We start from the raw sequence: 12,788 nt of genomic DNA, 5'->3' as shown, positions 1-12,788 counted from the left end.
TCTCCTGTCGCATAAAACCTGTAGGTTTTATTCTGCAGCTTCGACGGAGGAAAGGCGAACGAAGCCTTGCCTGACTCCCTCTTCTTAGCAAGCCACTCTTCTACTTCCTTCAGTGCTTTCTTCGAGGACTGAGAAAGAACTGGTTTCGGTAACCCCGAAGGCGCTGATCTCCTATCCCTCACAAACATCGACGGAGGTGAAGAAGGCGAAGCTTGTTCAAAAAAGTCCGGATAAGTCTGTAAAAGAAATCTTAACAGACTAGAATAAGCAGAAGAGGGCTTCGAATCCTGGTCTTGAGTTTCCTCTTCCGACAGGACGGCCGATACCCCATCTTCCTCTTCCGTCTGGTTCGTTGTCTTCTTCAAAAAGATCATCAATTCTTGAAGTTGATGTTTAAAGGGACCCAAAGCAGAATCCTCTAGCAAGGGTTTGGCCTTCGCATCATCCTTAGGCGAAGACGAAGTCATGGAAAATGAACGACTGGGAGTCGAAACAACACGAGACGTATGAGGCGAACGAGTCGAAGCAGCTCAAGGTGAATGAGGTGAACGAGTCGAAACAACTTGAGATGAATGAGGCGAACGAGTCGAAACTCCTATCGATACACAACGAGGCGAGTCAGTCTCGCAAGTGAGCGAGAGCTGTAACGCACATGAGCGTCTGACTTCGTCCGAAGTTACGCTATCCGAAGAGGACTGATGATCTTCCCGGAAAAACTGGTCTGGTGCGAAACTGCAGGAAGGTTGTGGACTCCCGTGCTCCTTGGATTTCTTAACAGGCGGCGACATCCCTCTCGTATGCTGCGCATGTCTCGTCAAAGGATGCGACACTAAATCACTCCACACTTTTCGCCTTGACACAGGCGACTGCATTTCCAAGTCGGACGACAACTGTGAGTCACTGGTATCTACGCCTTTCCAGCGGCGTTTCCTGGGCACTCGACCTTCGGTATGTCTTCTCCTGGGAGCTGGGGAGCGGGAGAGGGACCTTCGTCTAGGAGAACAGGGGGAACGGACAGCCGCCTCCTCGGACAAGACACTGACACTTGGCCTAACAGTGGCCTTTTCACTTGACTTCTCTACGAACGCACGAAACAACATACCCAAATCCATAACGGATTTTGCCAAGAACTCAAATTTCTTGTCCATCTTGGACTCTGTTAATGGTGTTGGGATCGGAAACAGGGGATACCTGGTCTGGAGTAATTGGTACTGAAGTTGGAGGACTATCAATAGGTGAAATATTCGATAAAAGTGGAGAAGATAGTGACGGTTTGTTTGCCTCTAAAGGCACGGGAGTAGTCTCTACTCGTTTTACTACCCGCTCTAAGAGCTGCTTTCCTTTTCCTATCTTTGTGCATCTTATCCAAATGAGCTTGAAAAGTCTTCCAACTTTGTTCATCTAAACTACGGCACTCATCACAAGTTAATTCCTTGCTACAGCACTGACCCCTACATTTAACACATTTGGAGTGCGGATCGTAACAGTTTAGCTAATCTAGTTTTGCAGCCACTGCTGCAAAACCTAACTGAAGAAGAACTAGCACCAGACATCTTCGTAATAACTTGTTAATAACTAGGCAGCTAACTGATGAAGCAAAAAAAGCCAACCAAGAAAATGATATTGTTATTTTACAATAAAGTTTTGTACATACTTACCTGGCAGATATATACTTAGCTTACGTCTCTGACGTCACGACAGAATTCAAAAACTCGCGGCAAATGCGACAGGTAGGTCAGGTGATCTACCCCACCCGCCGCTGGGTGGCAGGTGTATGAACCAATCCCCCGTTCCAGTCATAATTTTTCTTCCACCTGTCTCCTGAGGGGAGGCTGGGAGGGCCATCAATCGTATATCTGCCAGGTAAGTATGTACAAAACTTTATTGTAAAATATATCATTTTTGTACATGAACTTTCCTGCCAGATATATACTTAGCTGATTGACACCCTTGGTGGAGGGAAAAAGACAGAGGTAACAAGGAAAAAGGGGAAACAACATCTGTTGTAGGATACTAACAAACCTTGGTTCTTACCTGATAAGGCTGAAGACTTCATAGTTACTGTCTATTAGTCTGCAAAGCCTGAAGAGCTACAGCGAGGGCGTGACCTACAGCTGAAAAGACTCTTTGGGTCTACCGAAGGGATTTGATATCCACTTACTCAGTAGAATCCAAGTCGGATCATGTCAATGGGGATTCGCCCTCTTAAATGACAGAGCCTGACCACTACCAATGCAGGGAGCTCTAGCACAAACAGATCACCTAACCATTCTAAATGTTAGCAATACGAATAGAAAGAGATGCCTACCCGCATCCTCTTTCAAACAACCATAAAAACACAACACAAACAATAGGGGAAAAAATTTACAAAGGATATGCTTCAGCTCCCTGCCCCAGCACCGAATCCGCCGATACATACGGGCCTAACGCGAAGCACTTCTCGTAAGTAATCTTGACGTCTCTAAGGTAGTGGTTCGTGAATACTGAATTGCATCTCCAGAATGTTGCTTTCATCAGATTCTGGAGTGACATATTCTTGTTGAAAGCAAGGACGTCGCAATGGCTCTTACCTCGTGAGCCTTGACTTTCAAAAGCTTGAAGTGATCCTCACCGCAAGCCAAATGTGCTTCCTTCACGAGGCTTCTAATAAAGAAGGACAAAGCATTTTTAGACAATGGTCTACTGGGATCCTTAACAGAGCACCAAAGTCTGTCCTTAATGCCCTTAAGAGACTTCTTCCGCTGGAGGTAGTATCTTAAAGTCCTCACAGGGCAAAGAGTTCTTTCTGGCTCTTCCCCTACCAGGGGAGCTAAGCCTGGAACCTCAAAACTCCTTGGCCAAGATTTGAGGGGTTCTCGTTCTTAGCTAGAAAAGAAGGAAGGAAGGAACAAATCACGGAATCTCCTTTGAAACCTACCCTTCCTTCTAGAGCATGAAGCTCACTAACTCTTTGGCAGATGCTAAAGCCAAAAGAAACAGAGCCTTCTTCGTAAGATCCTTGAAAGAAGATGACTGGGAGGTTCGAACTTCGAGGACCTCAGGAAACGAAGAACCACGTCCAGGTTCCAGCTCGGAATTTGAGACGAGGGTTTCTTGCAAGTTTCAAAAGATCTTAGCAGATCATGTAGATCTTTGTTGTTGGAGATATCTAAATTCCTGTGCCTAAACACAGCTGCTAACATGCTCCGATATCCTTTGATGGTTCTAAACTGCAAGACCACAGTTTTTCCCTGAGAAAAACCAGGAAATCTGCGATTTGGGTCACAGAGGTACTGGAAGAGGAAAGCTTCTGGTTTCTGCACCAACGGCGAAAGACGTCCCACTTCGACTGGTAGACACTAAGGGTAGAGGGCCTTCTAGCTGATGCGATAGCCTTCGCTGCCTTAGCTGAAAACCCCTTCGCTCTGACAAGACTTTTGACAGTCGAAAGCCAGTCAGATTGAGAGCGGGAGGTTTCTGTGATACCTGTCGAAGTGGGGTTGTCTGAGCAGATCTACTCTTTGTGGAAGAGCTCTTGGAAAGTCCACTAGCCATTCCAGTACCTCTGTGAACCAATCTTGGGCCGGCCAGAATGGAGCTACCAGCGTCATCCTTGTCGCTTCCGAGGCCGCAAACTTTCTGAGTGTTTGACTCAGAATCTTGAATGGAGGAAAAGCATAGACGTCCAGACCTCGCCAGTCTAGGAGGAAAGCATCGACTGACACTGCTCCTGGGTCCGAGATCGGGGAGCAGTAGAGGTCTATACTCTTGTTCTTTGCTGTCGCAAAAAGGTCGATATGAGGTCTGCCCCATAACCTCCACAGGTCCTGGCAAACTTCTGAGTGCAGAGTCCACTCCGAGGGGAGCACTTGATTCCTCCTGCTCAGGAGATCGGCTCTGACATTCCTTTCTCCCTGTACGAACCTGGTGAGGAGAACGATCTTCCTTGCCTGAGACCACAACAGCAAGTCCTTCGCTGTTTCGTCCAGGGAGAAAGAGTGTGTCCCCCCCTGCTTTCTTATGTAAGCCAAGGCTGTGGTGTTTGTCCTAGTTGACCTGAACTATAGCATTTCGGACGTGGGGCTCAAAGGCTTTTAACGCCAACCACACTGCCATCAACTCTTTGTTGTTGATGTGCCAGGACACCTGTTCCCCCTCCCAGGTGCCTGACACTTCTCTTGACCCTAGGGTCGCACCCCAACCCGTCTCCGACGCGTCGGAAAACAATACTTGGTTCGGGTTTGGCATGTACAGAGACAGACCTTCTGCAAATCGGAGAGGATCTGTCCACCACAGAAGGTCCTTCTTGATTCCTTTTGATATCCTGAAGGAGAATTCCAGGTCTAGAGAGAGACACCTCCAGTTCCGGTAAAGGAAGAATTGGAGAGGTCTGAGATGCAACCTTCCTAGAGAAACGAATTGCTCCAGCGAGGAAAGTGTCCCCAACAGACTCATCCACTCCCTCGCTGTGCATGCATCTTTCTCTAGGAAGGTCGTTAGTTTCTCTTGGCAACGAGCAATCCTCTCTGGTGACGGATATGCCCGAAAATCCGGAGAAACCATCCGAATCCCCAGATATATCAGCTCTTGACTGGGGATTAATTGTGACTTCTGGAAGTTCACCAGAAGCCCCAACGAACTTGCTAAAGTCAGTGTCTTTTGTAGGTCCTCCAGACATCTTTCTTGTGAGCTTGCTCTGATCAGCCAATCGTCTAGATAGAGAGACAGCCTCACTCCCTCCAAATGTAGCCACTGCGCTACATTCTTCATTAAACCCGTGAAAACTTGAGGGGCTGTCGAAAGGCCGAAGCACAAGGCCCTGAATTGGAAGATCTTCCCTCCCATCATGAATCTTAGAAACTTCCGTGAAGAAGGATGGATAGGCACATGGAAAGTAAGCGTCCTGAAGATCTAGGGACACCATCCAGTCCCCTGGACGAAGAGCGCCAACACTGAAGAAGTTGTCTCCATGGCGAACTTCCTTTTTCTACGAAGACATTCAGGGCGCTTACATCCAGAACCGGTCTCCATCCTCCTGAACTCTTGGGAACTAGGAACAGTCTGTTGTAAAAAACCCGCAGAATGAGGATCTTTCACTAGTTCTACCGCCTCCTTCTCCAGCATAAGATCTACTGCTAGAGAGAGGGCTTGATTCATGATGGGGTCCTTGTACTTGGCTACCAACTCCCTCGGAGTCGTCGTCAACGGAGGTCTTGATAAGAAGGGAATGAGGTAGCCTTTGCGGACAATCGAGAGTGACCAGTTGTCCGCCCCTTTCTGGGCCCAGACGTCGGCAAACTTCAGAAGTCTGGCACCCACTGATGTCTGGAGGACTTGAATCCTACTTCTTCCCTCTGATGGATCAGAGAAGGTCTTCCCTCGTTTAGTGGGTCTAGATCCTCTAGAGGAAGAAGCTCTGGCAGGAGGGACTCCTCGAAAGGGCTCCTGCCTAACTGGAGTCTCTCTCTTGGTTTTAGCTTGGAAAGAAGAGTGAGGCTTCCTGGTAGACTGGCTAGCATGTCCTGTGTAGCCTTAGCTGAAAGGGCACAAGAAACATCCTGAACGATCTTCTTAGGGAAGAGTTGAGGAGAGAGCTGAGAATACAGGAGAGAGGCTCTCTGAGCATGCGATACTGATTTCGTCAGGAACGAACAGTACACAGATCTCTTCTTGATCACTCCCGCTCCGAAAAGTGAAGCTATTTCACTCGATCCATCCCTCACTGCCTTGTCCATACACGTGAGAACACTGATAAGATCCTCAGGAGAAATGGAATCCGGGGTCTGCGTCTTCTTGGCCAAAACGCCCAAAGACCAGTCTAGGAAGTTAAACACCTCCAGGACTCGGAACATTCCCTTCAACAGGTGGTCAAGCTCATTCATCCCCCATGTCGTCTTAGCAGATGAGGGCAGAGCGTCGAGAGGAATCCACCAGTGAAGAGAAGTCCGAGTCTGCCGAGGATGGAAGAACGAGGCCCAAGGGTTCTCCCGATTCATACCAGAATCCTAGTTTCCCAGTAAGCTTAGAAGGAGGGAAAGAGAACACCGTCTTCCCTTTCTCTTCCTTCGAAAGAAGCCACTCACCAAAACCTCTAAGCGCCTTCTTCATAGAGATTGCAGGCTTCATCCTGACACAGGATGAAACCTTCGAAGTTTTCGAAGTCGAAAATAACGAAAGAGGCGAGGGCGGGGCGACAGGGGAAAGGGCGTCTCCAAATTCCTGAAGCAACAGGTCCGTCAACCGCTTGTATGAAGAAACGGAGGAATCTTTAGGAATTTCTTCTTCCGAGGGATCCTGTTCTTCTTCCGCCGAAGATCCTTCACGATCCTTACGATGAAAGGCTGTCTTGTCCTCAGCCGAGAGGTCCATCCTTGGAAGAATGTCTGGAAGAACTCTTGACATCTAACCGGGGAAGTTATAACTTCCGTTGAGCTTCTGCCTGAAAACTCCTTGTCAGGATGAGGGCGCATTCTAGGCTCTTGGCGCCTAACGAACGCAGGGCGAAAATCTGGCGAAGAGCGCCTATCAGGCGAAGAGCGCCTATTAGGCGAAGAGCGCCTATTAGGCGAAGAGCGCCTATTAGGCGAAAAGCGTCTATCAGGCTCCTGGCGCCTGTCTAAAGGAGAGCGGCTGCCTGGCGAAGAGCGCCTGTCATGCGGGAAGCGATTTATCAGGCTCTTGGCGCCTGCTGCGAGGAGAGCGAATCTCTGGCGACGAGCGCCTACCAGGCGAGAAGCGTCTGACAGATTCCCGGCGCCTAACTCGAGGAGAGCGAAAATGCGGGAGAAGAGCGCCTTGAAGGAGAAGAGCGCCAACCAGGCTCTTGGTGCCTGCTAAGCGAAGGCGGCTGACAGGAGAAGAGCGCCTGTCTACCAAAGGGCGTCTGGTCACAGGAGAGCGAAAGCCTGAAGGAGAGCGGCTACCATGAGAAAAACGCCTACCAGGCTCCTGGCGTCTGCCAGCGGGAGAGATCCTGTCTCGAGACGAGCGCCTGTCAGGAGAGGCTCGTCTACGGGAAGCATGCCCCTTGTCCGACGGAGAAACGATGTCCGCAGGAGAGCGCCTCGTACTACGATCCACTCCTGGAGAGAGGGCGGTTACTGACGAATAGCGTAAGCCTGGAGAAGAGCGCCTGGACTTCTTTACCGGGAGCGAGACGTCCTTCCTACGACCAGCATTCACAATCAAGGAGTCAGCCAGAGCCGTAATCTGCGCCTGCAGACTAGCCAACACACGTGTAGGAGACTTAACAAAGTCCTTCACGGGAGACGCAGCTCGATCCTTACTAGGAGAGCGAAACTCCAAAGAAAACCTCGGTTTCTGACCTCCAATCCAGGATTTTCCGAAAAAACTTCAGGGCTGGAGGGGAGAGCGGAAGAAGCCTGCCAGGCTCTCTTCGACGGCCGAGAAGCTTCCGAGGAGCTCCAACCACGTTTGGGCGAAGGAGAAGGCGAAGACGAGAAGCATTGCCGTAAGACTTCTCTCTTGGCGCGATCCAAGGTAGCCTGGGATCGAACATCAGGCGCTACCGAGGGGACGCCTGACCGTGGGGGGTTTTTCTCCCTAACCTTCCTGCGGCTTTCGACTTTCCTCCTCCACTGGTCTGGGAGTCTGGAAGAGGTCTAGGCCTAGAAGCATTAGGGAGCCGATCAGACGCACCCTCCACTGCACTGGGATCACTGCACAAATTGCTATCACTCTTACCTTCTAGCACTTTAATTTTCAGCTCCATGCTGCGAATAGTGGCTCTCATAGTGTCCACCTCCGAAGGCGCATCTTCGGGTTCGGTGCAGGAAGCAGGGCTGAAACTGGAAAAGGCGCTACGTCTACAACAGGGTTATCAACTTCAAACTCGCTAGCGCGAGACCTACTAGAACTCCTAGATGAAGCTTTCCTAACCTTGTCCTTCTCAAGCTTTCTTACATAAGAAGAAAGCGCCTTCCATTCTTCTTCATTCAAATTACCACATTCATTACAAGGGTTAATAAATGAGCAGTCATTCCCCCTACACCTCATGCATACTGTGTGAGGGTCTACCGCAGCTTTCGGTAGCCTCACCTTACAATCGGTAACAGAACAAACTCTGAACATAGTTGATTTCTTAATTTCCAAATCAGACATAATGAAATTCCAAGAATAATCAAAAGAATAATCCAAAACCGGTCCACAAAATCGCAAATGCCAAGCCAAGGAGCAGGTACTTCACCAAAAGTCCGTTGAAACAATCCAGGGCGAAAACGAGTAATAATTCAAAATCGAGAGGTATCGACAACAGATGTAGTCGACACCGGCGACAGAAAAATTATGACTGGAAAGGGGGATTGGTTCATACACCTGCCACCCAGCGGCGGGTGGGGTAGATCACCTGACCTACCTGTCGCATTTGCCGCGAGTTTTGAATTCTGTCGTGACGTCAGAGACGTAAGCTAAGTATATATCTGGCAGGAAAGTTCATGTACAAAATTGTACATTACCAAAAAGAAAAAATCCACAATGGCAACGAAAGTCGACTGCAACAACAAACCACCAGTGTTACCCCGTGGCCGGCAGAAAACGAATTGAAGTCTAAAGCTCAGCAGTACCAGGTATTCCCAAAAGGGGGCGGGATCTGTATCACCTACACAAAAGATGGCAGCACTGCTACCGCCGCCAGGAATTTGAATTTTCAACTGCCAGGCAAGAAGCGTACAGCTAATGTAATTGTTTGGTAAGTCACTTATGTGAAAATAGTTTTATTTTATTTTGTAAAATTATAATTAAACCTAACACAATATCAAAACAGTTAAAAAATAAAATCAATAACAAATTCTGAGCACACTTGTAAATATTCACATAAATTTACTGAAAACAAAGATGCAGTAACTTTTTTGGATTTATACATATTTTTTCTAATATTTCTTAGCACTTTTCTTTACAAAATTACATTTATAACTGCCATACTATCATAAAAGATAAGAACTTAAACTAACAGAAACCCCTTGGTATATTTATGAGCAAATTTATAAAAAGATGTTATTTGAGACAGAGAAGTAGTATATCCTCCCTTGTATAGGAGACAGTCTAAAAGTTTCCATTAGTGAATTTATGGGCTATAGAAGTAATATCAACTCTTTCCTGCTCCCAAATCGATGGTGCATAATATTCTTACTCACCATGAGTGAATCCACCCATCACTCAAAACCTGTTATTACTACTCATATGAGGATATCTGTCCATTAACAGTTAAGTAACATTGAAAAAGCCATAATAAGCCATAACAGAACCTGATTGAAAGAGGGTGTTCTGCCAAAATACACTATTATTATTATTATTATTATTACAATTACATTTTCTACTTTCATTGTTATTATTATTTTCTTTATTAACATTACTGAGATTATGTACAGTCCACCACCTGTATTTGCGTTCTCGAGATTCACGGACTCACCTATTCGCGGATTTTTCTTTGGACCATATTTACCCATTACTGCCGGAAATTTACTTATTCGTGGGTTTTTCCAGTGATAAATCTTTACTAATTACATAGTGTATTTTTATGCTATTTTCATGACTAAATACATTTTTATAATGCAAAAATTATTTACTAATTTTCAAATACTAATTAATACGGTATCAGTAAGTTTAATAAGATTAAGGATCAAATAATAAACATAATAGAAAGATGTATGATTTTTGTATGATAAAACAAATTATACATTTATGTACCATAGAAATTCTCTCATCTCATTAAAAGAGAGAGAGAGAGAGAGAGAGAGAGAGAGAGAGAGAGAGAGAGAGAGAGAGAGAGAGAGAGAGAGAGAGAGAGAGAGAAATTACATGAACGTTAGTTAGCAACACGGTCCCCCTGTGACATATTTGACAGCTCTGGACCTCACCTGGATCTAAAATTAAAGATGCGGGGTAGATTGGATTTTTCTTCATTCTTACATAATTTCTTTAATTTATAAACTCAAATCTTACTAATTCTCTAGTATTTTCTTTAATGAAGTGATATTATTGTTGCTTACATTAATATATTAAAATATAAAAATTAGTAAATGATTTATTATTAATATTTTCAAACAATATGTAATAATAATAACATTGCTATATCTGCAATTACAGTTCCGTTAATGGCTCCATAAGTCCGGGTAACAGCAGTGTAAGTAAAGTCCAGAATATGTAAACCGAACCTAACGTAACCTTGGGAATACTATACCTAGATTGTGTGTATGTCATTGTCTCTATTTTGTATATCCCATGTAGTATATATATATATGGCCTTAAGCTGGAATAAAATTTATTATAATGTATTACAGGTGGCCCGCGGTTATCATTGCAATCACTTAGCATCGAATCGGTTTTACAGCTGCCATCAAAAATATTAATTAAAAAATCATCGAATCGGTTTTACAGCTGCCACCAAAAATATTAATTAAAAAATAAGGTATTTCAAGGTATTTTTACGGCACAATTTTTGCTTAATAGTGCTGCAAGCGCTGTCATTTCTGACGAGTACATACATTTGTAGAAATACCGTTCAAACCATAAAGGTTATGCAAATGATATTAAAAATTGTAAGTTATTACATAGGTATTAGGGTAAACTATATGACCATGACAGTGTTCTTGCCGCCACCTGCTGCTCTTCCGAAAATATAGTTAAAAAAGTGCAAATTTAGCGATCGATGTGTCAATTTATAAATGTTCATGCTTTTGTATTTAAAATGTGTATGAAAATGTATTATGTATAGGATATTCTTATTTCTATACATAAATATAATACAAAGGCAGTTTTTTAAACTGCCCTCCATGTTATCAAAGAGGATGTGTTTTCATGATTGTTCTTGTCCGCAAAAGGCCTGCCACTCTTCCGAAAATATTGAGTTAAAAAAAAGTGCAAATTTAGTGATTGATGTGTTGATTTTATAAATGTTCATGATTTTATGTTTAAAATGTGTATGAAAATATATTACGTTTAGCGTATTTTTATTTTTTAACATAAATATGAAACAAATAATAAGGGAGCTTTTGAAACTGGCCTCCGCATTATCGGAGGATGTTTTTTCATGTTCGTTCTTGTCCGCCACTGTTCCGAAAAATGCATTTACAAAGACTTCACTTGGTTATAATATTTTATTCATTTGGGAGCTAATTATAACTCATTTTGTTAATGAAACTTCAGCTTTTTGTTATAAGTTTTCATGCTTTTTTGTTTAAAATGTATATGAAAAATGTATTACAGGGTATTTTTTTTTCATTTTTTGTACATAAATATGATACAGTGGCAGTATGCATGTCCATGAAATAGAATGAAATAGAATAAGTTTTATTTTTCAAACCTGAATAACATGGGGGTGAACTCTTCTTGGTGTTGTGCTCTATAAGGCATTTATGTAAAAGAATGAAGTATGAGACATGTCACAAAAGAAAAAATGAAAAATGTTCCTTCAAATGAGTAAAAAGTCTGAATGTGCACAGACATTCTGCAATCAATTTTCTAGCTATTATTCTTCTATCTTTACGACTGCAGAAGCTGTCTAGGGAAATTTGACACTGCAAATAAAGGTTAATTATGACTGACAGGTTTGTTATAAAACAATTACTACAGCAAATAAAATACTTATCACATCATATATAAAAAATACAGCATAACCAATAAGCTTATACTAACCCTAAGAATTGGAGGAAGCATAGCTTCAAGTTTTGGGCCTTTAATAATTGAAAACATCTGATTAACGAGTTCTTCTTGATCAGATATATAGTGGGCAAGTGAATACATTTCTTGATTCAAATCCAAATTTCCTGCGTCACTCTCATTACCATCATCCTGAGGAAATATATTGAATTAAATGATTGGAATAATATGCTCTACAACATGCATTATGTAACAGTTTAATAAGAAAAATAGTTGGGTAAATGAAAATTTACAAACAACAAACATCCTAATTACAATAAATTTCTTGAGATTTAAAATCTATGTGGAAAATATACTGGAACAACATCTAATGCTGCAGGTAATAGATTTTAGAGCAATAATAAATTAAAGGATAAGAGCTTATTCATAATACAATTTACCTCAAAGAAATGTTAACCAAACCCACTGTTACACAACAACTTCATTGATTTAAGAAACCATGTTTCCAACTTGGTACAGTAATGCCTCCACCTTATGTTATTTTGTTTTATGGAGTTTTCAACTTTATGGTTGTTCTTTAACCCTTAAACGCAGAGCCGGTATATATCTGAAAGTGTCTCCTGTATGACGGCGGCGTTCACGAGTGAGCGCCGAAGCGGAAAAAACGTTTTTTTAAAAAAAACACAGCATGCTTAGTTTTCAAGATTAAGAGTTCATTTTTGGCTCCTTCTTTTGTCATTGCCTGAAGTTTAGTATGCAACCACCAGAAATGAAAAAAATATCATTATCATATATAAATACGTATTGGAATATATGACAGTGAAGAAAAAAAATGTCATATATAATTGTATACAAATTGCGCTGTGAGCAAAACAGTTATAGCTAATGAGTTAATTAATTTTTTGTTGTATTGTACACTAAATTGCAAAGATTTTGGTATATAACAAATTGTAAAACGATCAAAGCAACACAGAAAATATTATCACAATATGATGCATGAATTCGTAACGCGGGGATGCAAAAAAAGTAGTTTTAAAAAATTAACCATAAATCGAAATATTGTGCTAGAGACTTCCCGTTTGTTGCAAAATGAAGGTAATTGATTGAATAGTACTAGACTGTAAGTGTTATAGCTTACAATTGCAGTTTTTGACCATTTCAGTCGAGTCAAAGTTGACAGAAGGTTGAAATTT

The 12,788-nt window shown here is 43.0% G+C and overlaps 2 protein-coding genes across 8 annotated transcripts in view; both read right to left on the bottom strand.

Annotated features, from left to right (window-relative positions):
* LOC135220502 (RING finger protein 145-like) overlaps window positions 1–12,788 on the bottom strand; it is a 344,353-nt gene that overhangs the window by 290,846 nt on the left and 40,719 nt on the right. The window lies entirely within an intron of this gene.
* The window catches only part of LOC135220499 (uncharacterized), a 59,961-nt gene that overhangs the window by 36,644 nt on the left and 10,529 nt on the right, over window positions 1–12,788 (bottom strand). The window contains exon 2 of the mRNA XM_064257640.1: window positions 11,632–11,787. Within this exon, the coding sequence (XP_064113710.1) occupies window positions 11,632–11,787 (156 nt within the window). The remainder of the gene's footprint in view (window positions 1–11,631; window positions 11,788–12,788) is intronic.

Source organism: Macrobrachium nipponense, chromosome 2 (genome assembly GCF_015104395.2).
Source record: "Macrobrachium nipponense isolate FS-2020 chromosome 2, ASM1510439v2, whole genome shotgun sequence".
NCBI lineage: Eukaryota > Metazoa > Arthropoda > Malacostraca > Decapoda > Palaemonidae > Macrobrachium > Macrobrachium nipponense.
Note: the sequence above shows the minus strand (reverse complement) of the source record. Positions and strands in the feature narration are given on the sequence as shown.